This window comes from Bemisia tabaci, chromosome 2 (genome assembly GCF_918797505.1).
Source record: "Bemisia tabaci chromosome 2, PGI_BMITA_v3".
Classification (NCBI taxonomy): Eukaryota; Metazoa; Arthropoda; class Insecta; order Hemiptera; family Aleyrodidae; genus Bemisia; species Bemisia tabaci.
In genome coordinates this window covers 74,070,526-74,094,638 of record NC_092794.1, presented here as the reverse complement: position 1 = coordinate 74,094,638, position 24,113 = coordinate 74,070,526, and the positions used below count along the sequence as shown (strand labels likewise).

Genomic DNA, 24,113 nt, shown 5'->3' with positions numbered 1-24,113 from the left:
TTTCTTTTTAATTGATCAATTTGTTGATGTTGTTGTTTTTGTGTGACAGACATCGCAGGATTCCTGATCCTTATCCCTCAATATCGTTCGTTTGGGTGCACTCGTTTCGGCCTCCATGGCCAGACAAGGCCGGCTGCCAGTCAGCTGATAATCGAGTTGTCTTAACTCTGGGTATAAAGGGACTCTAATGGAGGGCGAGGGCGGAGGAAAAATTTTGTGTGGGATTTTTTTTTTTTTTTTTTTTTAAGATATTTTTTTTTAAAGGAATTTTTCATTTTTTTTCAGTTAAGTATGAGGTAGTGAAAGGTTTTCAATGGCGTTAGGTTCCGTTGGATTCTGCGGATTTGGAGGTTAAATTTTGTTGAAATTTAAGATTTTTAACATTTAAAAATCTTATTAACACCCACATTATTACGAAATTGACGCAATAAACGATTATAAGCAATTGCAAGTCAGTCTGGTGAACATATGTGGCGAAGAAGTGCGAAAAAATGGCGGTTATGGATGTAAACAATAACATTACAACAATCCAGCAAACTCGGCAGCGGTCCACAGCAGCCGAAAACCTCGCTGAGCTGTTGGGCAGTTTGCTGAGCAGCCATCTTGGAAAACGGGTAAATCCACCAGAATTTACCAACGCTTTCGTTGAGCTCAACGCTCAGCGGGTAATTTTCGTTGGGCAGTTGTGGACTTTAACAACGCACCTAAAGTTGCCACGAGCGCACCGGTAATCGACCGATGACCATTGACTATTCGGATGCTATCTCGTAGATTGGCGCGGGAATTTCGAAAAAGCAGTAGGATTGTAATTTTTAAGTCGGAAATTAAAAAAATTTAAGTTGAGTGGAACATTAATTTTTTTTTTGTTGAAAAACATTAGTTGAACAGAATGCCACTAATTTATTAAAGAGCTGATGACCTAACCTAGCCTAACCTAACCTAACCTAGCCTAACCTAACCTAACCGAACCTAACCGGTAAGTCAGTAAAAGTCGCTGATTTAGCTAACTATTTTCAATATTAAATTAATTGTTGTAAAAATGAGATTTGACCTTACCGCTAAGTCAGTAAAAGTCGCTGATTGAGCTAACTATTTTCAATATTAAATTAATTGTTGTAAAAATGAGTTTTGTGACTTATTTGGACGAAGAATCATGATTGGGGGATTTTACAGATTGGAAAAAAAAAAACAAAAAAAAGTTCCTGTGGCGGGAACCGAACTCGGCATCTTCATGGTAGCAGTCGAACGCTTTACCCGTAGGACCACCGATACTTATGAGGCTTTAATGGAAATAAGTAGTATATAAGGGTAGTGAGAGTTATTGTTGTTGAAAAGAAGATGCATCGTTGACCGGTGACCGACGCGGATGGTTGCTGGGGATTCTGCAACTTTTCATGCCTCTTTCCTTCTCAAGAGTAAACATCGAGTGGAATTTGGGAATATTTGATATTCGAATCATCGGCACCGAGATAATCGCATCACATTCGAATATTCGCTCCCCAAGTATTCGAAATCGCACATTCGAATAATTTGAATAATCGCATTCGAATATTCGGATAATCGCATTCAAAAGTGTCATTTTATCTCTCACGGTTCATAAAAAATCAAAAATCGAAGCAATAATCGAAAATATTCGAATATTCGCATCCGAACTGTTTGCAATCACAGGATTCGAATTCTCAAATATTCGCAATAATCGCATTCGAAAAGTTTCGAATATTCGCATTCCAATTCGATATTCATCCATCCCTATTCTGGACATCAAAACGAAGTGATTGATCTATGACACAATATGCCTTCACGAACTTGCACACGGGAATACCTATGCCCCCTGAATAGATAATCCTTAAGTAATCCAATTACTTAGCGCGAGTGGCGTATTTCGGGTTTTTGCGGTGATTAACGGCTATCATGTGATGTTTTGCAGATTTCACCGTGGTCGACTTTTTCAACCAGATCAGCAAGAATGAGTTGGTTTGAGAAAGAATGAGCCTTAATAAGACGACAGTAATTGTATTACCTACATAAAAGGTTTTAAGTGACCTCAGCAGGGCTGACTCCTACTCCGAGACTAATATTAAAGCTATTGTTGATGCTAATATTTAATATGAAATTGTTTACTTAAAGCAGCACAAAATTTTACTCGGGACCTGGAGTTAGTGGAAGAAAATAAATAACTAGACCAATAATTCTTTTTATTTTAAATAAACGCTTTTAGAAAAAATAAAACAATAAGGATAAAATGCCAAGTTTTTGTATACACTAGACATAACACTGTACAAAAATACAGATTAAAGATAGATGGCCTATGGCCAACTAAAAAATTCATGAAGTAAGTAAAACTGATTTACTTGGTGTGATGATCAGAGAAAAGTGCAGATATAGCAAATTAGGGTCGATATTCTTGTTCTGACTTGGCAGACTAGACTTGCTATGCTGCATCCCAGACTCCAAGGACCCATACTACTCATCGTCTTAAGAAACTCAATAATCCAAATCCTGCTGGCAGAAAGAAAAAAACCTTCCGGTGAACTTCTCAACTTTACAGGGATAAAGGAGAGCAACACGAGAAGAAAACTTTAGAGGGTGTCTACTAAAATCAATTTTGGATTTTTCTGATATTTTGAAAGAAATTCCATAATTTTTGGCGCAAATAAATTGATGCTTGCTTGATTTTACAAACAGACTTATTTAATGAACCTAATCAATGTTTCATTTATGCATGTAGTTGAAGAATGCTTTCATGCACTCAGAATTTCCTGATCCGGCACCAGTTTTCCTGATGACACCAAACTTCCAAACTTCGGTTTTTACTTGCAGTGGACACTCCTTACAAGTTGCAAACACTAAGTTTTGATTCGACCAGTAGGGTACATGTATTCTCAATCATAGCATTCTAGACTGCGGCATTTTCAAAATAAAATGAACCTTCAATTACCTCTATTGACATCTCTGTTACAAGGGCCATCAAAGTTAAGTTCCATATTTCATATCTTCTGCGTAGTAAGAGATCAATTTGATTTAAAAATACACATTAAACTCTTTCCTGCTTTCAGGCAAGCTCAAGTTTTTGAAAATCGGTCAAGGAATTCATAAAATCTCAGGAAATCAGTAATCTCAAGACTACGATCACTGCAGAAGGAGTAAATGACAAGAAAAAACAAATAGACACAAATTAAGGAGGGAAGCCAACCTGTCTCTCACTTCTCATTCTTTTCGCATTTGTTCTTTATTTTTTTTCTGTTGCGCTAGGCGCATACTTCTACGAAGTCGAGTTCCTACCATGCGTGACGGTGATGTTGACATCTTGGATACTGAGTCCCAGTTCATGATAATGTTGTCCCACTGAAAAGTAAAATAAAAATAGTATTGACACACCTACATAATGAATTTATTTAAGTGGGAGAACTGAGCTTTCAGGACTGGATAGTCGCAGGCACTTTCATTGCCTGATTAATACTCAAGATTTGCCAAAAAAGTCATGTCTTTAAATGCAGGTGCAATGGAAATTGAATAAATAGGACATTGCTTCTGACAACAGACAGTCGTAGCAACAAGTGATCTAGTCGGTCCAGTGGCTGAAATCCCATTTACACGATATAAACAGGGTGTTCCAAAAGTCCCGCTCCCCCTCTAACTTTGGAATGGTTAGAGATAGAAAAACGAAACTTTGGGAATGTTTCTATCTTAAAGAGGACCATCTTTAAGGGGGGCGTCAACATTTTTGGCCCTTCCTCCGGGGGGGGGGGGGGGGGTGGCCTCTCAACTTATTTTTTTCAAATGGTAACTTCTATCTTGTGATACATAATTGGAAAGAACATTAAAAACTAAGATTATCACGCAAACCGCAGATCCATATCTTAATTTTTGACAGAGATTTAAGTCAATAGTCAAATTTCACCTATTTTCAAAAAATCATAACTCCGGTTCAAATTATCATAAAGAGAAAAATAAAACGGGAAAATTCTTCAAATTGTGAGCATTTTTAAGTAAAAATCCCTGAAATCACTTCAAAGTAATTTCAAGGGGGGGCTCCGACCCTCAAATACGTCAGTTCGAAGGTCATACGATTTTCCCGCGAAATGTGCCAATTTCCCTTAAATTTGCCTCAACATTATTTCAGTAAGTTCAAAATTGGTTCAACGTTACGTTTTAAAGTTCCCAAATTTCGGAAAAAGTTAAAAAGAAAAACGAAATTGAAAGGTCAAATTTATTTCCTTAAATTTTTTTTGTTTTAACTTTTCCGGCAATTTGGTAACTTGAAAACGTAATGTTGACCCAATTTTGAACTTACTAAAATAATGTTGAGGCAAAGTTAGAGGAAATTGGCTCATTTCGGGAGAAAATCGTATCACCTTTGAACTGACGTATTTGGGGGTTGGAGCCCCCCCTTGAAATTACTTTGAAGGGATTTCAGGGATTTTTACTTAAAAGTGCTTCCGATTTGGAGAATTAACCGTTTTATTTTTCTCTTTACAATAGTTTGAACTGGAATTGATGATGATTTTTTGAAAATACAGGGTGATCCAAAAGTCCCTTCCACCCCCTCTAACTTTTTACCTAATTGAGATAAACATTTGTAATTTGGGGGATATTCCTAGGTCAAAGGGAGCTACTTTTTGGCCCCCCTAAAATTTTCAGGGAGGCCCCCCTTGGGGGGGGGGGGGGCAACGGCCCTCAACTTTTAATTTTCAAATGGGAAGACCCCCTTTGTGATAGCTCATTCGAAAGAGCATAAAAAAAGAAAACTTTCCGCGCAAACCCAAAGTCAATATCTCAAACCGTTTCAAAATGGCGGCCGGTTAAAGTTCAAAATGGCCGAAAATTCACACCGGTTATTTGTCGATGGAATTGCGCGAAAATCGGTGTGTACGGGTATTTTGACACGAGAAAAACAAATTTGACGTTAGATTTTCAAAAAACCGAAATTTCCAAAATGGCCGCCGGTTAAAGTTCAAAATGACCAAAAATTGGTTTTTTCAGAAATCTAAGTTCAAATTTGTTTATCTTATGCCAAAATACTCTGAAATTCTAAGTTTTGGGCAAATCCATCAGGAAAAAACCGAGGTGACAATTTTCGGCCATTTTAAACTTTAACCGGCGGCCACTTTGGAAATTCTGGTTTTTTTTTAAAATCTAACGTCAAATTCGTTTTTCTCGTGTCAAAATACCCCGACACACCGATTTTCACGCAAATCCATCGACAAATAACCGGTGTGAATTTTCGGCCATTTTGAACTTTAACCGGCCGCCATTTTGAAACGGTTTAAGATATTGACTTCGGGTTTGCGCGAAAAGTTTTCTTTTTTTATGCTCTTTCGAACGAGCTATCATAAAGGGGGTCTTCCCATTTGAAAATTAAAAATTGGGGGCCGTTGCCCCCCCAAGGGGGGCTCTCCTGAAAATTTTAGGGGGGCCAAAAAGTAGCTCCCTTGGACCAAGGAATATCCCCCAAGCTTCAAATCTTTACCTCAATTAGGTAAAAAGTTAGAGGGGGTGGAAGGAACTTTTGGATCACCCTGTAGGTCAAATTTGACCGTTGATCTATCATATCTTGGTCAAAAATTAAGATATGGATCTGTGGTTTGCGTGATAATCTTAGTTTTTAATATTCTTTCCAATTATGTATCACAAGATAGGGGTTACCATTTGAGAAAAATAAGTTGGGAACCCCCCCCCCCCCCCGGAGGAAGGGCCATAAATATGGATCTGTGGTTTGCGTGATAATCTTAGTTTTTAATATTCTTTCCAATTATGTATCACAAGATAGGGGTTACCATTTGAGAAAAATAAGTTGGGAACCCCCCCCCCCCCTCCCCCCCGGAGGAAGGGCCATAAATTTTGACACCCCCTAAAAGATGGTCCTCTTTAGGATAGAAACATTTCCAAAGTTTCGTTTTTCTATCTCTAACCGTTCAAAAGTTAGAGGGGGAGCGGGACTTTCAGAACACCCTGTATACAGGCATAGGTTATGCCCCTGCATAGGTTATGAGGACAATCAGATATAACGACCAAATAAAGCCAGTCCTTAGAGGGTTGTTCTATCCAATAACCATTATAACTAAAAAAGTGTGCTGCTAACAGTGACTATTGAATCCAGAAACTGAGGTAGTAAAGTTTAAAAACTAATGTCCTTATAAAAAATGAAACGCTTCAGTGCTTCCTTGTCAAAAAAAATATTTTTGTGGGTTTATGTTTACCAAGTCCACATTTCCTGACAATTTCTGATTGTTGTTTTAATGATTTTTTTTAAATTCAACATCAGTAATGAAAACTTTGGAGTTTTGCATCCCGCTGACGTAAAAAATGCAGCGTCTTCGAAAACTACCAAGTGGTCTTTCAAGTGCACAGATGGACTTCATTTTGCGAATTAGGAACTAAAATTTCTGGCTCATCCGTAAAAACACTTATGCGCACAGCAAAGGTAATGGTACCTACGTTGTTTTTAAACTGAGCCAGAATTTGTGGTTCCAAATTGCAAAATATAGCCCAAATGGGCCTCTAAACAAGATATGCATTAAAGCACAAATTGGGATGTTTTTTCTTTAAAATTTCATAAGGAGAATAATTCACACACAGGGAATGTGAAGGAATCAACCCCTCAACAAGCCATGGACTTACAGCCATGGGATACAATTGACATTGGTTAAACAGCAAAAATACAAATGACGCCATTTGAATAGTCTAACTTCCATCTGATCTGTGTTGAGGATACTTGTTATTACCTCATCGAGGAGTTGATTTCCAAACTTCATGTTGTGTGAATCGTTTTCAAAAAAAGATATTGAAGAGAAACCATCGAACGTTAATTCCTAGTTCAGACCTTATTTAGTGGCCCATGAACGGAAAATGTAACTATGTATATAGATTAGACAGGAAACAGTTGGCGACTGATAAACACTTACGGCTGTGGAGCAGAGTTCATTTCGATATGGGTGCCAAGAAACATCCCTCACACAGGCAGAATGGCCAGTCAGAGCCGCTGCGATCTCTCCAGTCAGTGCATCATAAACTGAAAGAATGAGAAAGGTCACTTGGACTTCAGGGGACATAATAAGCACGCTGAAGTGAGCTAAGACCTGTAAATTTTTTTTTTTTATTTTGAGACTTAAAAGCTGCAAATGCTATTAAACTTATTTTTGACTCAATGATGGCCGCATGTAAACATACATATTTCGCACAATGAACCACTAGACAAAGTACGAATTCAAGCATTCTGATTCACGGTTCTAAAGCAAAATTTCACGGAGAACACAATTCTTGCATCAAAAATTACTGTAATCAACTTCTAACTAAGATGTTAACGAGTTAATTTTGCACTGGTTACAGGAAATTTGAATTGCCCAGTCACAAGAAACAAAATACTCAAAATGAATCAAATTGCCCACTAAAACGGTTTTGGCAGGCTTTTCAATCAGACATTGTTCATTTCTCACCCTTTATTATTTTAAGTGTAAACAATTCGCTATAGCTCAGCCAAAGCGTCAGGATTGAGATTGCTATACTTTCGTATTGCAGAGACTGCCACAGTAACGTTTGGTTTGCGATCTGATGTACGTAGATCACTGTATTTACATGAGTGGGAGGTTTGAATTCACAAGAATAATTAAGAAACATTAGATATCTTGAATACGCGTCAATTTCAGTAATTTTTGTTGCACGAATTTTGTTCTATGTTAAATTTTGGTTTAGAAACATGTATCAGAATGCTTAACTTTGTACCTTATCTAGTGGTCCATTTTCTCCTGACACAAAAGTTTTGGGGTCATTCCGTGCTACATGGGAGGGACCAGTTAACCACCTGATTTGGATTTGCATGATTTTTCTTTGCTTATTATTTAGATCAAAGTGAGATATAATCCAAATTTTTGGTCCAAATACCCAACAGTTTTTGAGAAAAAAATTATCCAAGTTACAATGATTTTAAAAAAAGGCATTTTCGGAATCACAAAAGCGAGTGTATCTTCTCTTCAAAAAATTATCTTTAAAAATTTGAGTTTTGAAAATATCGGGCTGAAAATTTGTATCTTGAGTTAAATTGAAGACATGATACAGAGTACAGCTGCACTGATGAAACAAGCGATGATGATTTTTCAACATTTAAAGGATAAGAAAAGGTTTCCTTTACAGACACTGCTTTTTACTTGAGCAATCGGAAAGATCTAGAAAAAAACAACAATACTCACTGACAGTTTGCCCAGAAGCACAACCAGTATAAATATAGCGCTGCCCAGTTGAGAAGGCTGGAGAGAACCTACACCTTATCAGAGTTTGAAGGACAGAATGTCCGCGATAAGTCATCACAGATGAGTCTCCTTCTAGACTTTTGACATTTTTACAGACTAGAATAAAGAGCAGACAACGACAACAAAAAGTTAAAAGAATATTTTGATACAAATTGTTTAGAGATAAGGACATCCATCCCATAATCATGAATACTATTAATTTAAACAACCAAAGCTGCAGAACTTATCTGATTTGCCGAGGACATGTCAGATGCTACAATAACGAAGCTAACTAAGTATCTAATCAACCCTGTCACACTGGGCACCTTCCGCTTGTGAAAGCACGCAGATACCAAAATTTGCCCAAAAATGATCCTTCGTCCAATGTCTACGCAAGCAATTTAGCCATTACAAAAGTATATAAATCTTTCCCTAGTATTACCATATTTGGAAAAATGAGCCGATCTTTGTTGAATGGATTTTCATGCCATTTCATACCCTTTACTCTGAAAGCTTGGGTAATCATTCTTGCGATGTAGTTTCAATATCTAAAAAACGAAAATTCATAGCCATCTGCTGCTTGTAGATGTTCTTCAAGCTGAGAGACTTTTACAGTGTGAACTGCACGAAAAGAACAAAGCACCACGAAAATGATGCAAGAATAGAACATGCTTCCATAAAACACTCATGAAAATTTTGTTAGTGGGTTTTTTGCGTTGAAATTACTTGAGATTTCATCATAAGGAGAAGTCAATACTTTAAAACCGGCAGCCAAGGCTACGGTTGTCCAGTTTGCCACAGGTGCACCACCATAATACCGATCGTTCTTTCACCTTGAGATCCAATGGCCACACTTAACTGAAAACAAGTAGCAAAAGCTACCTGCTGAGGGGGCGCCGCCCCCCCAGACCCCCCCCCTTTCAAATTATATATGTGAGACTTTCAGTATCATAGAAGTCGTGCGGCGACATGCCGAATGAAATGCCACAATTAAAATTATTGGATCAGATGATGAGCTGATAAAAGCCTTACCCAGTAATTTGGGAACATTTCTGACACAGTTTGGTTGCTTTAACTATCACTTTGATTTGCGAAATACAAATCGTTTTCACTTCGTATGTTGTTAAATTTGATTTTGACTGACTAAGTTTCTGATGGATTCAAACTCATAATATACATTTAGGTTCCAGGGAAAGAAAAATGCAGATGAGCTACACTTCACATGAATATAAATTGAGTAAAAATAAATAATCCGAAGAAGTGATGAAATAAATGATAATTGTTTACTACAGTAAATACTATACCTAGGATTCATAGGAATTTTAAATAAAATCCCACCCATCACTAAAATAACCCATACGTATATACTCGTGGTGCCTGCTCTCGGCTCGATTTCGCCGAATGGAATTCTTTATCATCGCGGTTGTCCTTGTTGCGTGCGGGAGGAAATGAAGGCGCGCTCGCAGTAGCAAGAAGCAGACGCGCCAGGTTGCTTGCGACGCGTGAATGTAGCTTAACCTCCACAGATTAACAAACCGTCGAGCAGCCACGCGAAAAGTCCTATACCTGCATAGAGAAAAAAAAGGAGGTATTTGCATCTTGAGGTTTGTTTACACTGTGACGTAGGTCTGTACAACCTGGCCGGCGAAATCCGAAATTCGTACTATGAAAAATTGACCATAATTTCCGATTTTCCGAGGTGTAAAATACACAACTCAGCAGAAGGAAGAGAGAAAAATCGATTCTATATTTCTGGAGATAAATGTATCGATACGGACGATATATCAACGTTGAAATATCGATACAATATTTTGGTCTAAAATATCGATAGTCTGGTGGCGCGGAGCGTCTTTGGGGGGGAGGGGGGGGGGGGGGTTGGGCGCGTAGCGGCCAGTCGCAAGACGATAGAATATCGCACCCGAAGCCCGAACCCAAATTGAGCCTCATTCGAGCGGGTCTCAAAGCGGGGCCCAAGGCTGCAATCGCGGCCGAGCGGGCCTCACAGCGGCCCCGCTAGGCTAGCGGCCACCGACCCTCGGAAAAGTCATAAAAACGAATGACGCTGATCAATGTTCCCACAAAAATGACGCGGCGCAACGGCTGCGGCCACACCGGAGCGTGACTGTAAGAGGAGGAAGGGGGGAGGGGAGGGCCCCCTTCGGCCCTGGGCAGACCGACCCTGGCGAGAGTAATAAAAACGAGCATTGGAGCCAAATTGGTCTGTTTGTTATTTAGGGATAGTGTCCTAGCCTAAGTTTATTTAAAAAACAATTAAATAAGAGGAAGGATTTCAACCCTGAAAAATGTGTTTGAGACCACGGACAGCCTGTGACCCTGGGATCTTTGTCAGTTTTGGTGAGCACAGTTACAGAGATGGACCATTTTTTTTAGGGAGCGAACAAATCAAAATTTTGAGCCTTAAGTTGGTCGCAACCATATCCGGAAGTCGTTACAGTGACATTTTTGTGCAATATGCTTCTGTGGAAAGTGCAATACTTAATGAATACTTTTGACAAATCGTGTTTTATCCGGTTTGCGCTTCGAACGTGATTTATTTGTGGAGTGTCATACGTTCCTTTTTGAATTGAAAAACTCGTCAGATGCATTAGGTAATAAAGTACAGCATCTCTCATTTCTTAACGCAGGGGGCGGCAAATTTTGCATTTTTTTAAAATGTAGGTTTAAAAAAAATCGGAATCAGAAAAAAAAATTACAAACGAGAAAGCGCCTTTCGGTGACACAAGAGACAGCACCTTTAATTAGTCGAGTTAAAAGAGAAACTAAACACGCAATTTGGCATGGAGCGGTGCAGCAGTGATGATGAGGACTTGAGATAAAAAGGAGAAGCCCTCAGCGGGGCGCAAGGTGAATCGAGTCAATGAGAGAGGTCGGAAAAAATTTGGGAACTTAAAACGCTCATAACTCCGTTTATACAAGAATCTAATGTTCTGCAAGCTGTTCCACTCGTTTTCTCGTGATATTTTCTTCCAGTATCACCCCTTGAACTTTAAAATGTGACGAAATAAACATCGACATTTGCAGTTTTTGTCAAAAATTTCATGTCCGACCCCTCTAATTGACTCAATCCACTGTGCGGCGGTCGGCGTGAAATGCATAGCGCCTACAAGACCAACTACTACTACTACTAGGAATACTTCACGCATTGCGCCAAACACAGTGCGGTCAGCGCGGCGCGCCGGCGGAAGTTAAAATTATTAAACCACATTTATGTTTGTTCTTGCATAATTTTTACCTTCATTTCTTACAAATGGAAGGCCTTGTTCACACATATGTAGATAGGTTTACGGAACTTAACTTTCACACAAAGTTCCGTGCGAACTTTTGCTAGTAAAGAGGGGCATAGTGTCCTTTCTTTTAATTTTTCTTCTTTTGCCGGTTGAAAATGCGGGTGTGATCCCTGCGAAACATCCCGGGTTTCTTATTATATTTCATGTGTTTCTTTTTATTATTTGCGGCCTTAGTCCCGTTTTAAGTTGTTTCTCTGTTACTGTTTCGGGCCGATTAAGTTGTTTTTTATTGATGTTTCGAAACGAATGAGAAGGGGGCGGCAAAATACAGGTGGCCCATAGGCAGCAAGTAGGTAAATCCGGCCCATGGGCGGCAAGTAGGTAAATCCGGCCCTGTTTTTTAAATGAATTTAGAGTCAAATTTACGTGAGAAATTGATTTACCAAGATTATTTTTCTTAATTAAAATTAACTTTCTTTTTAATACAGTTTTTACGTACGAGGGCTGTCCCAAAAGAAACCGGACTTTCGTCATAGAAGGCGAACCGAGCGTCGTAATGAAGTTTTCTGGGGCTTGTTTGAAAGCTGATAAGCTACTAAAGATGCTTGTTTTTACGGCATGCAAAAATTCGTCTTGGTAAGGGAACTACACGCTTTGGAATAAAGGAAAGTCAAACTCGAGTTGCGATTTTTGTCTTTATTTCAAGAAAAATTTAGATACAACTTTACAAAAAAACCCAGGTTTTAAGTTAAAAAACTTCGTTGCTCTCTTCTTCAAATGCTTAAAAATAAGGAAATTAACATTTTAAGCAGCTTACCAAGTCATCACCTATCCCCTTCAAAATATTCGCCAGCTTTGTCGATGCATTTTTGCCACCGTTTCTTCAATGCGGAGAAACACTGTTGGAAATCCTCAGGTTTGAATGATCGCAATTCCTTCAAGGCGTTCTCTTGAATTTCCGGAATGGTTTGAAAACGTCGACCTTTCACGGTAGATTTAAGTCGCGGAAATAAGAAAAAATCACGGGGAACCAGGGCAGGTGAATAAGGGGGATGAGGGAGGACACTCATGGCATTCTTTGCACACAATTCGCGAATTTGGAGGGATGCATGGGCAGGTGCATTATCGTGATGCAGAAACCAGGAATTCTCTCTCCAAAGCTCGAGCCTTTTTCTACGGACATTTTCGCGTAATCGTCTCAGAACACCATTGTAATATTCGCCATTGACAGTTTCTCCTTTCGGTAAAAATTCATGATGGACAACTCCTCGAACCTGAGAATTTCCAACAGTGTTTCTCCCAATTGAAGAAACGGTGGCAAAAATGCATCGATAAAGCTGGCGAGTATTTTGAAGGGGATAGGTGATGACTTGGTAAGCTGCTTAAAATGTTAATTTCCTTATTTTTAAGCATTTGAAGAAGAGAGTAACGAAGTTTTTAACTTAAAACCTGGGTTTTTTGTAAAGTTGTATCTAAATTTTTCTTGAAATAAAGACAAAAATCGCAACTCGAGTTTGACTTTCCTTTATTCCAAAGCGTGTAGTTCCCTTACCAAGACGAATTTTTGCATTCCGTAAAAAAAAGCATCTTCAGTAGCTTATTAGCTTTCAAACAAGCCCCAGAAAACTTCATTACGACGCTCGGTTCGCCTTCTACGACAAAAGTCCGGTTTCTTTTGGGACAGCCCTCGTAAATACGTTTGTTCGTAATTTCCAATACTTTTTACGAAATTTTTATGTTAATTTAATCATTATGTAAATTTGACTTCCTTTTCCGACTTTTTTCTTTTTTCGCGTTTTTCTGTGACTTTTAACAATTTTAGACTTTCTTTCCTTTCTCTAGTAAGGATCTAGTTGTCAGAATCTATCCTGAACGACAACTTACATTCATGGAAAATAAAGCTTTAAATGTTCCTGACCATTTTTTACCATCCAAACTCACTACAACACATGGTATAGGTATATGAAAAATAAACTACAAAAACCCTCAAAAACATTTTTCGGGCAAAAAATCCGGTCGAGGAAATTGACGTGTCACTTCCTTTTAATCAAGTATATGATAGGCAAAAACCTTTGATGAATTCCCAAGGTCCACTAAGACTAATAATCATCAAAAAGTTCAAAAAAAAAAATAAATCCCTTGCCAAAAATAAATAAAAAACCGATTTTGAGATAAATCCCTCGAATGAACTTGAAATCACAAAATCGGTCGAGGATGTCAACTGAAACTTTTCCCCCTTTAATTATGAGCTCCGCAACAAGAGTGACTCGCTTGTACCTTTTCATACACGAGCCGCACGAATTCATCTCTTCTTCTCTCCTCTCCTTCCGTCCATGGACAGAGGTCCAAAATTTTTCGGATTTACTGACGCGACCGGCTGCGGCTCGGTGCGTAAACATGGGTGGATTATACTAAGATTACACATAAGTCAGAGAGAAACACGTACAACCTATCGACTTAAGTGGGGCTCATTCCGTGAAGGGACTTAACTCATCCACTATAACAATTCCACTAATAATTTTGCGATTCAGAAATCCCCTCACTTGTCCGGACCTAACGTGTCTGTCGAAATGTCATCCAATGGTACGGATGTACAGGGTGTCCCAAAAGTCCCTTCCACCCCCTCTAAAATTTTACCTAATTAATATTTTGAAACGAAACTTTGGGGATGTTCATCGATCAATGTAAGCTACTTTTGGGTCAAAAATTAAACGGTCAAATTTAATCACCTTTAATTTCGTTTTTTTTAACTTTTCCCGAAATTTGGGGACTTGCCAACGTGATGTTGAACTGATTTTGACCTTACTGAACTAATGTGGAGGCAAATCTGGTGGAAATTGACTTATTTCGCGGGAAAATTGAATGACCTTTGAATTGGCGTATTTGGGGGTCCGAAACCCCCCTTAAAATTAGTTTGAAGTAATTTCTGTGATTTTTCCTTCAAAGTGCTTACAATGTGGTAAATTTTCCCGTTTTATTTTTTTCATTACGATAATTTGAACCGGAGTTATGATTTTTTGATAATAGGTCAAATTTGACCTTTGACCTATCATAACTCGGTCAAAAATTAAGATATTGATCTGCGGTTTGCGCCAAAATTCTTAGTTTTTTATGCTCTTTCGAATGAGGTATCACAAGATAGGGGTTGCCATTTGAAAAAAAAAAGTTGGGGTCCGCAGCCCCTCCCCACGGGGGGGCCCGAAAATTTTGGGGGGCCCCAAAAGTAGCTTACATTGATCGATGAACATCCCCAAAGTTTCGTTTCAAAATATTAATTAGGTAAAATTTTAGAGGGGGTGGAAGGGACTTTTGAGACACCCTGTACATCCGTACCATTGGATGACATTTCGACAGACACGTTAGGTCCGGACAAGTGAGGGGATTTCTGAATCGCAAAATTATTGGTGGAATTGTTATAGTGGATGAGTTGAGTCCCTTCACGGAATGAGCCCCACTTAAGTCAATAGGTTGTACGTGTTTCTCTCTGACTTATGTGTAATCTTAGTATAATCCACCCATGTTTACGCACCGAGCCGCAGCCGGTCGCGTCAGTAAATCCGAAAAATTTTGGACCTCTGTCCATGGACGGAAGGAGAGGAGAGAAGAAGAGATGAATTCGTGCGGCTCGTGTATGAAAAGGTACAAGCGAGTCACGCTTGTTGCGGAGCTCATACTTAATTAAAGGGGGAAAAGTTTCAGTTGACATCCTCGACCGATTTTGTGATTTCAAGTTCATTCGAGGGATTTATCTCAAAATCGGTTTTTTATTTATTTTTGGCAAGGGATTTATTTTTTTTTTTTGAACTTTTTGATGATTATTAGTCTTAGTGGACCTTGGGAATTCATCAAAGGTTTTTGCCTATCTTATACTTGATTAAAAGGAAGTGATACGTCAATTTCCTCGACCGGATTTTTTGCCCGAAAAATGTTTTTGAGGGTTTTTGTAGTTTATATCAGGTCGTTTTTGGGTGAATAAGTACCTAAAGGTCTGGCTGTACGAAGATCTAGCAAAACCGAAGCGTCGAAAAAACACAAGCAGTGTTGTTGATTTCTCCATAAGCCACCATGTTAGAATGCCGGTTTGGTTCACACTTTGTATAAGTCAGAAATTAAATCCCTATATGAATAAAATCCAGGAGTAACATACATGAATGGATTTATTATGGCTTTGACCATCTATTTATAGCAAAATTTACACAAATTAATATCGATTGACTTAAAAAATGTCGAAAAAACACAAGCAGTCGTTGCTTTTCCCGTAAGCCGCCGTGATAAGAAATGCTTGTCGGTTCACACTTGGTTTAAGTCTCAATTTACTTCCTTTTTAGAATATTATTCAAGAGTATAATACATTAATGGATTCACTATGGCTTTAACTACCCGTTTGCAGCAAAATTTGCAAAAATTAATGATGATTGAATTAAAAATGTCGAAAAAACACAAGTAGTTCTTGATTTCTCCATAAGCCACAATGATGATAAGTGCCGTCGGGTTCACACAGCGCTGCTGGTGGAGAAAAGTGAAAGTGAAAACTGGGGTTTCGGCGTTAGCCGCGAGAGAGCGCACCAATGCTGATTCTGAAACGAATCTGCAGGTGTTCATTGGTTGAGAAGTAACTGCATCATGAAGAATGTGGCCACCACAATTGAGTCCTTATTTTTACTGAACTTCAGACAGTGGGAAACGCACACAGAACTGTTGTCAAATTAAATGATGTTTTTAATTAATAATAATGGAAATATCGTGATCTTTTTATCCAAAGGAATGACGCCAAATCACGGATCGGTTGGGAACAATTGAATCTATGAATCGCTGCATTGCAGCTAGTGTCCTTTGTCCACCCAATGACAAAAAATTATGTTGGTACCTGCACTTGGTATAAAGATTGACAACTGACTTGACCTATTTAATTTATTATCTTATGTGTTCTTAATGCAGTAAATATGTCTGGAGATCTAAGTATTGGCATGAGTTCATTAGAAAAAAAGGCTCATCTGAATGTGAGAGGCCAAAGCGGTACTTACGGTCACCATACCTGGGTTCGTAGGCTCACCCTCGTACCTACTGAGACGGCAATCTCCATCTCTTGATCGGAGGATATGCCGCACCTAGTTGGTAAGAGTGGAGAGGCATTTATGATTACATTGATACCATGGGGTCTAATTGTATTTAGCCTTGATTAACACGATCGCACTTATTCCAATGGAACTAGGCAGGAACACGTACCTACGTATCTTAATACTGAAGTCCTCTAAACAGATGGGCGATACATTCTGTTACTCTTTTAAATAGAGGAGGAATGAACGCACCCATTTCACACAGCAATTTATGCAAGAAAATGAAGCCTTCATTGTATTTTTATCATCAACTTATGAAATTATGAGAATAAAACGGGTACATACCTTTCATTAAAGACCTTGTTATACATTGTTGGGCAAAATGAAGTTTCTAACAACTCCTGACGCAAAATCAAAGAGACTCAGAAGAAACCAATTTGAGCAAATGCTCACAGTCAAAGACCTTTGATTATGTGACATTAAGTTGACCTATGATTGAACTGTTCCGAAAAGGTATGGAATTGTGCCTCACATACTCAGGTTCGCAAGCCATGCGTAACAAGAACGGTAGAAGAGATAGGAAGATTCCAAGATAAATCATGAAGGAAACATGTTCTTAATGTAAATAACATACACTTCAGAGAAGCATAATCACTCCAGAGCAAATAGGTTGATGGCAAGATATAGAGCGAATAAATTTTAGTCGAAGTTCAGTGACAGTCGCATGTGAAGACCGAGGCTCATATTCCAGTAATTTTTAGACTTTCGTAGTGAGAATACATTCTGTGATGTAAATGCTGCTTCCTTTGGAGAGTTTGGCACAATTTCGGTGTAATTTCTTTGACGTATTTACCTGAATTACATCTATCGCTTAGGTCAGGTACTGGCATAAACATGACGACATAACCTCACTTAAAAATTTGTCACATATCGTTCAATAAAATAAAGATATCACTTGAACATTTTAAGAGAAACGAAGGTAATAGTATATCGGGCTCCAGTAGAACACGTGAGACGTAATAATATGAGTAATAGTAGTTAGCATCTACAAAGAATTGAACTCTTATCCAAATTAGGTAAATCTATTCACAACTAGTCAAAGAGGTTGGTAACGACCGACCAGAAATCACTTGAGATTTTTAAGAAACCAATGAAGTAGTGTATCGGGATAAAAGTGGGCGTAATAATATAAGTGTGTAATATTAGTTAAGATCTAAAATGATTTGAACTTTTAAATTAAATCTGTTCATTATTCACAAATGAATACAGCAGCTGGAGGTTGGTATAATCGACGACGTTTCGTTCCCGTAACTCGGACGGACCTGAACGGAATCAACCAATAGCATTGATTGAACCACTACCGGTTTTTTTCTAAATTCAAAAGATTACAGCTAAAATTGTGAAAGATATTAGCCGATGCTGAATTATCCGTGCCATGAAGCCCTATTAAATGTGGTAGAAATGAAATCCTCATATCCTCAACCTTGATCCTTTGTAGGTTTCACTGGAATCGGCCAACGTGTAAGCGAGAAATCTGCTGTGAAAGGTGGTCTTGACGGGGAGGTCGGCAGTCAGTTTAGTCGTTTTTACGTAATTTCTCTTCTAAAACATTTGGAATGTTAAAATAAAGTCAAAAGCGGCACACACGGTAACATGGCGATTCTTTAGGTACCCACTTTTATGGGTCTAAGGTTTACCGTTATCGCGGAGTTTGAGTGACTTTCTCAGGACCCTGGATTCTTGAAATTCAAATTTCCCGGCAAAGTAAAAAGTAAAATTTTCCTCGTTTTGGGTCATTAAGTGCTTATAACTTTTTGAAAACTCAATGGATCTTAATGAAACTCTTCCACTTTGTAGTCCTAATTGAGATGCGTCCGTAGACACCAAGATCGTAGGAATCCGAGCCGTCGTTTGGGCTGCAGTCGAATGGGAATCGAATCAATTTTCAAGTTAAGGGAGTTGCCTGTGACTAAGAGTGTCGGCCACCTGTTTGTTATCGGGACTTTAGTAGGACGTCATTTTCCTCGACCGGGGGTGGCTACCGCCACTCTTGATTTGAAGAGCATCGCTGTCAAAAGCTAAGTTCTCCTTCAATTAAGCTCTTTTTGTATGGTCTACAGGTAAGGACAAAACTAACTGTTTTTGCTAAACGCTTACTGTTTTTTATTCATAAAATTTGAAAGTCTCAATGAAAGCAAAGCTATGTCCAATCACAGCTAGGTATTTTTATTTTGGGACTGCACATCCCAACTTCTCCCACTTTTTCAGCCGAATTATTTTTTTTTTTTTGGGCTAGATTTTGGTTGGTGCAGTAATGCTGATGGTTATTTTTAGAAGACTATGATGGTGAAACCTAAAGTTTCCAATGATATTTTATCAGCATAGTAAACTCAACCACGACTTCAATCATAAATAATTCCATTCAGCGAAATCAAGCTGAAAGGCACAAGTAAGGGATCATGAAAGTTGAAGTCATAGCTCAACATTATAGGGTAGGTTCAAGTAACTTTTAACGCGTTTTAGACTTTTTTTCTTACCGTAGACCCTGAAAAACCACTTAAATTCAAGGAAAATAAACCCTTAAATGTTCATACCCATTTTTAAATGTCAGAACTCCCTAGACCACATTATAATCATTATAAATTTGAAGAATATCGCTGTGAAAAGTTGAGTTTTCCGTAGATTTAGCACTTTCCGTATGGTCTTTAAGGTAATGACAAAAAGTGCTAAATTGAAGGAGAACTCAACTTTTGACAGCGAAATTCTTTAAATTCATCATGAATATAATGTGGTCTAGTGAGTTCTGACAGTTAAAAAATGGTTATGAACATGAAAACTTTTAGTTCGATGAATTGAAGTTGTCCCTTAGGGTCCATTAGCGCTAAGGAAAAAAATTCTAAAACTTGTTTGAACCAACCTTATAATATTCTCCCACAGGATTCACTTTTAGACAGTAAAAATTAATCAACATACACATCAACCATTACTGATAAATCATCAAAGATCCTATTGGGCGAAATTCAGCCAAAAAGCACCAGTTTGGAGTCTTGACATTTTGCCCACCGTTGGTTGCTTATTTACGCTATTAAACTGTGACTCGATGATAAAGAATGCCATTAGGCGACATTGAACCAAAAGGCACCTGTGTGGGTTCTTTACATTATGGTCACAGTTGATTGCTAAACGCTACCAAACCATGGCTAAATGATCAGAAATTCCATTTGGCAACACATGTTAGCACTCTTTGAACATCTGAGGTATGAGTTCTGGAAATTTTGGCTATACTTGGTCGCTAAACGCTACTTAACAGTAAATGTTCAACAGTGACTTGATGATAAAGAATGCCATAGGGCGACATTCAGCCGAAAGGCACCAGTGTGGGTTCTTTACATTATGGTCACAGTTGATTGCTAAACGCTACCAAACCATGGCTAAATGATCAGAAATTCCATTTGGCGACACATGTTAACACTCTTTGAACATCTGAGGTATGAGTTCTGGAAATTTTGGCTATACTTGGTTGCTAAACGCTATTTAACAGTAAATGTTCAACAGTGACTTGATGATGAAGAATGCCATAGGGCGACATTCCGCCGAAAGGCACCTGTGTGGGTTCTTTACATTATGGTCACAGTTGATTGCTAAACGCTACCAAACCATGGCTAAATGATCAGAAATTCCATTTGGCATAATAAAGATGTTGCATGTGTGAGGAATTTGCGATTTGACTGTTGAATCTTGTGTAAAAGGTCACTAGAAACACGATGGTGCCACTGGTTTTCTCTGAAATCATCTCCCAAGCTCAAAAAAAAGCACTCAAGTTGAGGCCAAAATGGAGGGAATATCCCACCCTACCCTGAGAGTCCAAGTCTAGATCAAGACCAACTCTTCATGCAAAGATAGGGAGCTAATACATTGACAGGGCTACTAATTTATCTGGGGACTCCAAAACTGAAAACACGGCAACCCTGCTAATGTATTTGCTCCCTATCTTTGCATGGAGAGTTTGTCTTCATGTAGACGTGGACTCTCAGGGTAGGGTGGGATATCCCCTCCATTTTGGCCTCAACTTGAGAGCTTTTTTTGAGCTTGGGAGATGATTTCAGAGAAAACCAGTGGCATCATCGTGTTCCTCGTGAACTTTTATACAAGAATCAACAGTCAAATTGCAAATTCCTCGCACATGTAACATCTCCATTGGGCCAAAATGCACCGATATCAATACTTCATATGTTTCTTGGTTCCTCGAAAATTCTCCTCTTGGACTTAGCCTAAAAGTGTGAACATTTTTTAGCCTCTGGCAAAACCTAGAGTCTATACGGCTTAGCCGCACGACTAAAAAGAGGTTTGGAGACCTCCAACCGTTACCTATCAATGCTGTATTGATACTGAAGTATAGTCCACGGTACAAGGAATCCAAAAAGCCGATGAGAGCGATAAATGGACCTATAGGCTTTGAAGTCCTTAGTCAGCAGTGCCCTCAATTAATATTTGAATTTCCCTCTAATGTGAATTGCTTCCTACAAGCAGTTTTAAAGGTAAATGAAACCAATTGTTGTATAACAAACCATGACCACCTACTCATTTGAAAAATTTTCCTTGGAGTTTTTGCATTTCCTCATACCCTCGAAGTTATACTTAGCATACTTACACTTTTTGGGGGCTTTCTGGAACCGATAATCCCATGCATGGGATGAAATGGCTTTTTCAGTTTTGTTGAGAGCATCTGCAGAGGAAAAAATACGAATATCCCATAATTTGATGGACTGATCTTTGCTATTGGTGATGAGATGTCTCCTGTCTTGTCTAGAATCAATGTAAGTGATTCCATCCAGATGGCCAGCAAGGATTCCGACAGGTTTTGGTGAGTTTTCATTTAAAGTGCGGGTGTCCCAAACCTATAAAATGTTTGATAAAAGAAAGTTGATTCTGCATTAGCAAAATATACTTAAGCAAAAAAATGTTTATTTTATATTTTAGGACCATCATGTTGCATTCCTTTCATCTCCATAAATATGCATCTTCAAACTTCTTGAAAATAATATTTTTTAGCAGGCCTTTTGATGAAAAATGCCAGTTATTATTCTTCAAAAATAAATGATAGAAAAAGTGAGAAAGAAACTGTTCTTATCAGTACTTCATATACTGCGCATGCATGCTTAGTATTACGCATGTAGAGTAAACTGTTGAAAAGCGTATCCATTAGCTTAACCGGTAATTTTTAATTCTTGCATTCTTGAAAATCAGCAAATGTACTTTGTTCACGGGAATTTTCTTTAAATTTGTTCTTTTATACCTCACGGTGCAATCGAAAATGCACCTACAGCCAGAGGAATGTTTATCAGGCGCCATCTAAGCTTCCCTAATGATGCACATTCAAATGATGACAGCAATTATGCAACTTTAAACTCGTTTTTCACGGGGAAATCTTTTTGCAAAAAATCCAGGAAAATTCCTATGAACTGAGTGCACTTTAAACATTTTAATAATGAAAAAATTATAACTTACAGAATCAGCTCACAGTAATCGACCTACTATGGTGTAGTGGTTGTAGCGCTTGTCGGCCTCCTATGGTGTAGTGGTTGTAGCGCTTGCTCTATAATCGGGAGGTCCTGGATTCGATTCCCGGCCAGGCGACCCGAGTTTGATGGTCTCAAACAATGGTTGCCTGGGACTGGTTCAGTAGGGACGGAGGGGGGATGGGACTTAAAGCGTGGGATTAGCCCTTGAGGGCTATTTGAAGTAGTTAGAAAAAAAAAAAAAAATAAATAAATGCACCCAGCGGCCTAACAAAATAGCTTTTGCTCACAAAATTCGACAGGTGCAAAATGACTGCCAAAACACAGCTATTTCAGTTGCAAGAAGTAAAATCAACCAAAAAGAGCCTTCTGCATTGCAGTGGAATTAATTAGTAAAAGAATATTTTTAGTTGCCAATATGCCCTCCACAACAGCAGATTTGTCGGACATCTTAACAAAAATAAGCCAATGATTTTTCTTACCTTGCAGAGACCATCATCGCCAGCACTATATAATATGTGAGAACTATCATCTGCATAGCTTACTGCATTGACATCCCGACTGTGAGCTTTGATCTAAAAACAATGGCAAAACTGATGATACAGCAAGCAGTTTGAGCAACAATTATTAATTTATATTTTTAAAAACTATTAACAGGCACAAGATGGTTTGAAATACGATGAAAACATGTGGACGATATCCATATGCTGAGAAAATATTTAGAAAAATATCGAGGCAACTGTGCTTTCTCTTGAGTTGACTTTACAGAAGTAAAAAGTAAATTGATTTGAAAGGAACTTCTCAAAAAAAAAACCTTCAAAATGAAATGAATGATAATTGAGACCAATGGAGATGTTGCATATGTGAGGGATTTGCAATTTGACGATTGATTCTTATGTAAAAGTTCGCGAGAGACACGATGGTGCCACTGGTTTTCTCTGAAATCAACTCCCAAGCTCAAAAAAAGCTTTCAAGTTGAGGCCAAATTGGAGGGGATATCCCACGCTATCCTGAGAGTCCACCTCTACATCAAGACAAACTCTCCATGCAAAGATAGGGAGCAAATACATTGACAGGGTTGCCGTGATTTCAGTTTTAGAGTCCTCAAATAAGGTGGCAGCCCTGTCAATGTACTTGCTCCCTATCTCTGCATGTAGACGAGGACTCTCAGGATTGCGTGGGATATCCCCTCCATTTTGGCCTTAACTTGAGAGCTTATTTTGGGCTTGGGAGTTGATGACCACTTCAAAATTTAAATTCACCTTTGACGAATAACCACTTCAAAATTTAAAAGCCAATGAATGAAGGATCAAAAAGATTTGATTTTTGAACTCACTCTAGTATGTTTGTCTCGCTCCAAATGGCAAATGTAAATGTTGCCATCATTTGCACCACCAATTATGTTCTGGCCATCTGCAGCGTAAGCCAAGGAAAAAATACAAAATCGCCTTTCTCCAGAGCAACTTGATAGGGAGATTTGGTCTTCTGGATCTTTATTTAAAGGAACTAGATGCACTAAGAAAGAGAAATAAATCTATGAAGCAGGCATGTCGTAACAATAAAATAACCCATCAAACAAGTTCTTCTTCCAAAAAAAATTGGATTCACATAAAAATTGAGAAAATGAAAAAGTCAACACTACTACAAAATTATTTATTCGATGAAAGCAAGCGATTTATTAAAGTATTTGTAGCGTATCAACCCTTTTGGGCAAAATTTGACGTTGCTGAAGTTTGGATACAACTAAGTCTTGTGCATGAAAGAAGAAATGTAAATCCAATAATGCAGAGTTAAGATTTCAAGGGCTAACCTGAAGTTCACTGTCCTGAAATCGCGGAGGAGGGTGAAATGGGGTTTTAAACTCGAAAATTAAGGTCCTCAAATAAACTGAAAGATCAAGTGTCGCTTCACAACTTCAAGTAATTTAGAGTAAGTTTTTCCATTTTGTCATTGCCAAGAGTACAAGAAGGATTGTAAACAAATATGAAACTTGATCAAGAAAGATTCAGCCTATGTAAAATCGTGGTCTCAATATCCAAAATGAAGTGATTTCAAACCTGACAA

The 24,113-nt window shown here is 38.4% G+C and overlaps 1 protein-coding gene across 1 annotated transcript in view; it reads right to left on the bottom strand.

Annotated features, from left to right (window-relative positions):
* Positions 1-2,178: 2,178 nt before the first annotated feature.
* The window catches only part of LOC140223928 (DDB1- and CUL4-associated factor 11-like), a 30,640-nt gene continuing 8,705 nt past the window's right edge, over positions 2,179-24,113 (bottom strand). Inside the window, exons 6-12 of the mRNA XM_072296451.1 lie at positions 23,386-23,564; positions 22,532-22,624; positions 21,182-21,428; positions 8,187-8,342; positions 6,906-7,012; positions 3,283-3,345; positions 2,179-2,499 (exon numbers count right to left, since the gene is read on the bottom strand). Of these exons, the coding sequence (XP_072152552.1) occupies positions 2,485-2,499; positions 3,283-3,345; positions 6,906-7,012; positions 8,187-8,342; positions 21,182-21,428; positions 22,532-22,624; positions 23,386-23,564 (860 nt within the window). The 3' untranslated portion in view covers positions 2,179-2,484. The remainder of the gene's footprint in view (positions 2,500-3,282; positions 3,346-6,905; positions 7,013-8,186; positions 8,343-21,181; positions 21,429-22,531; positions 22,625-23,385; positions 23,565-24,113) is intronic.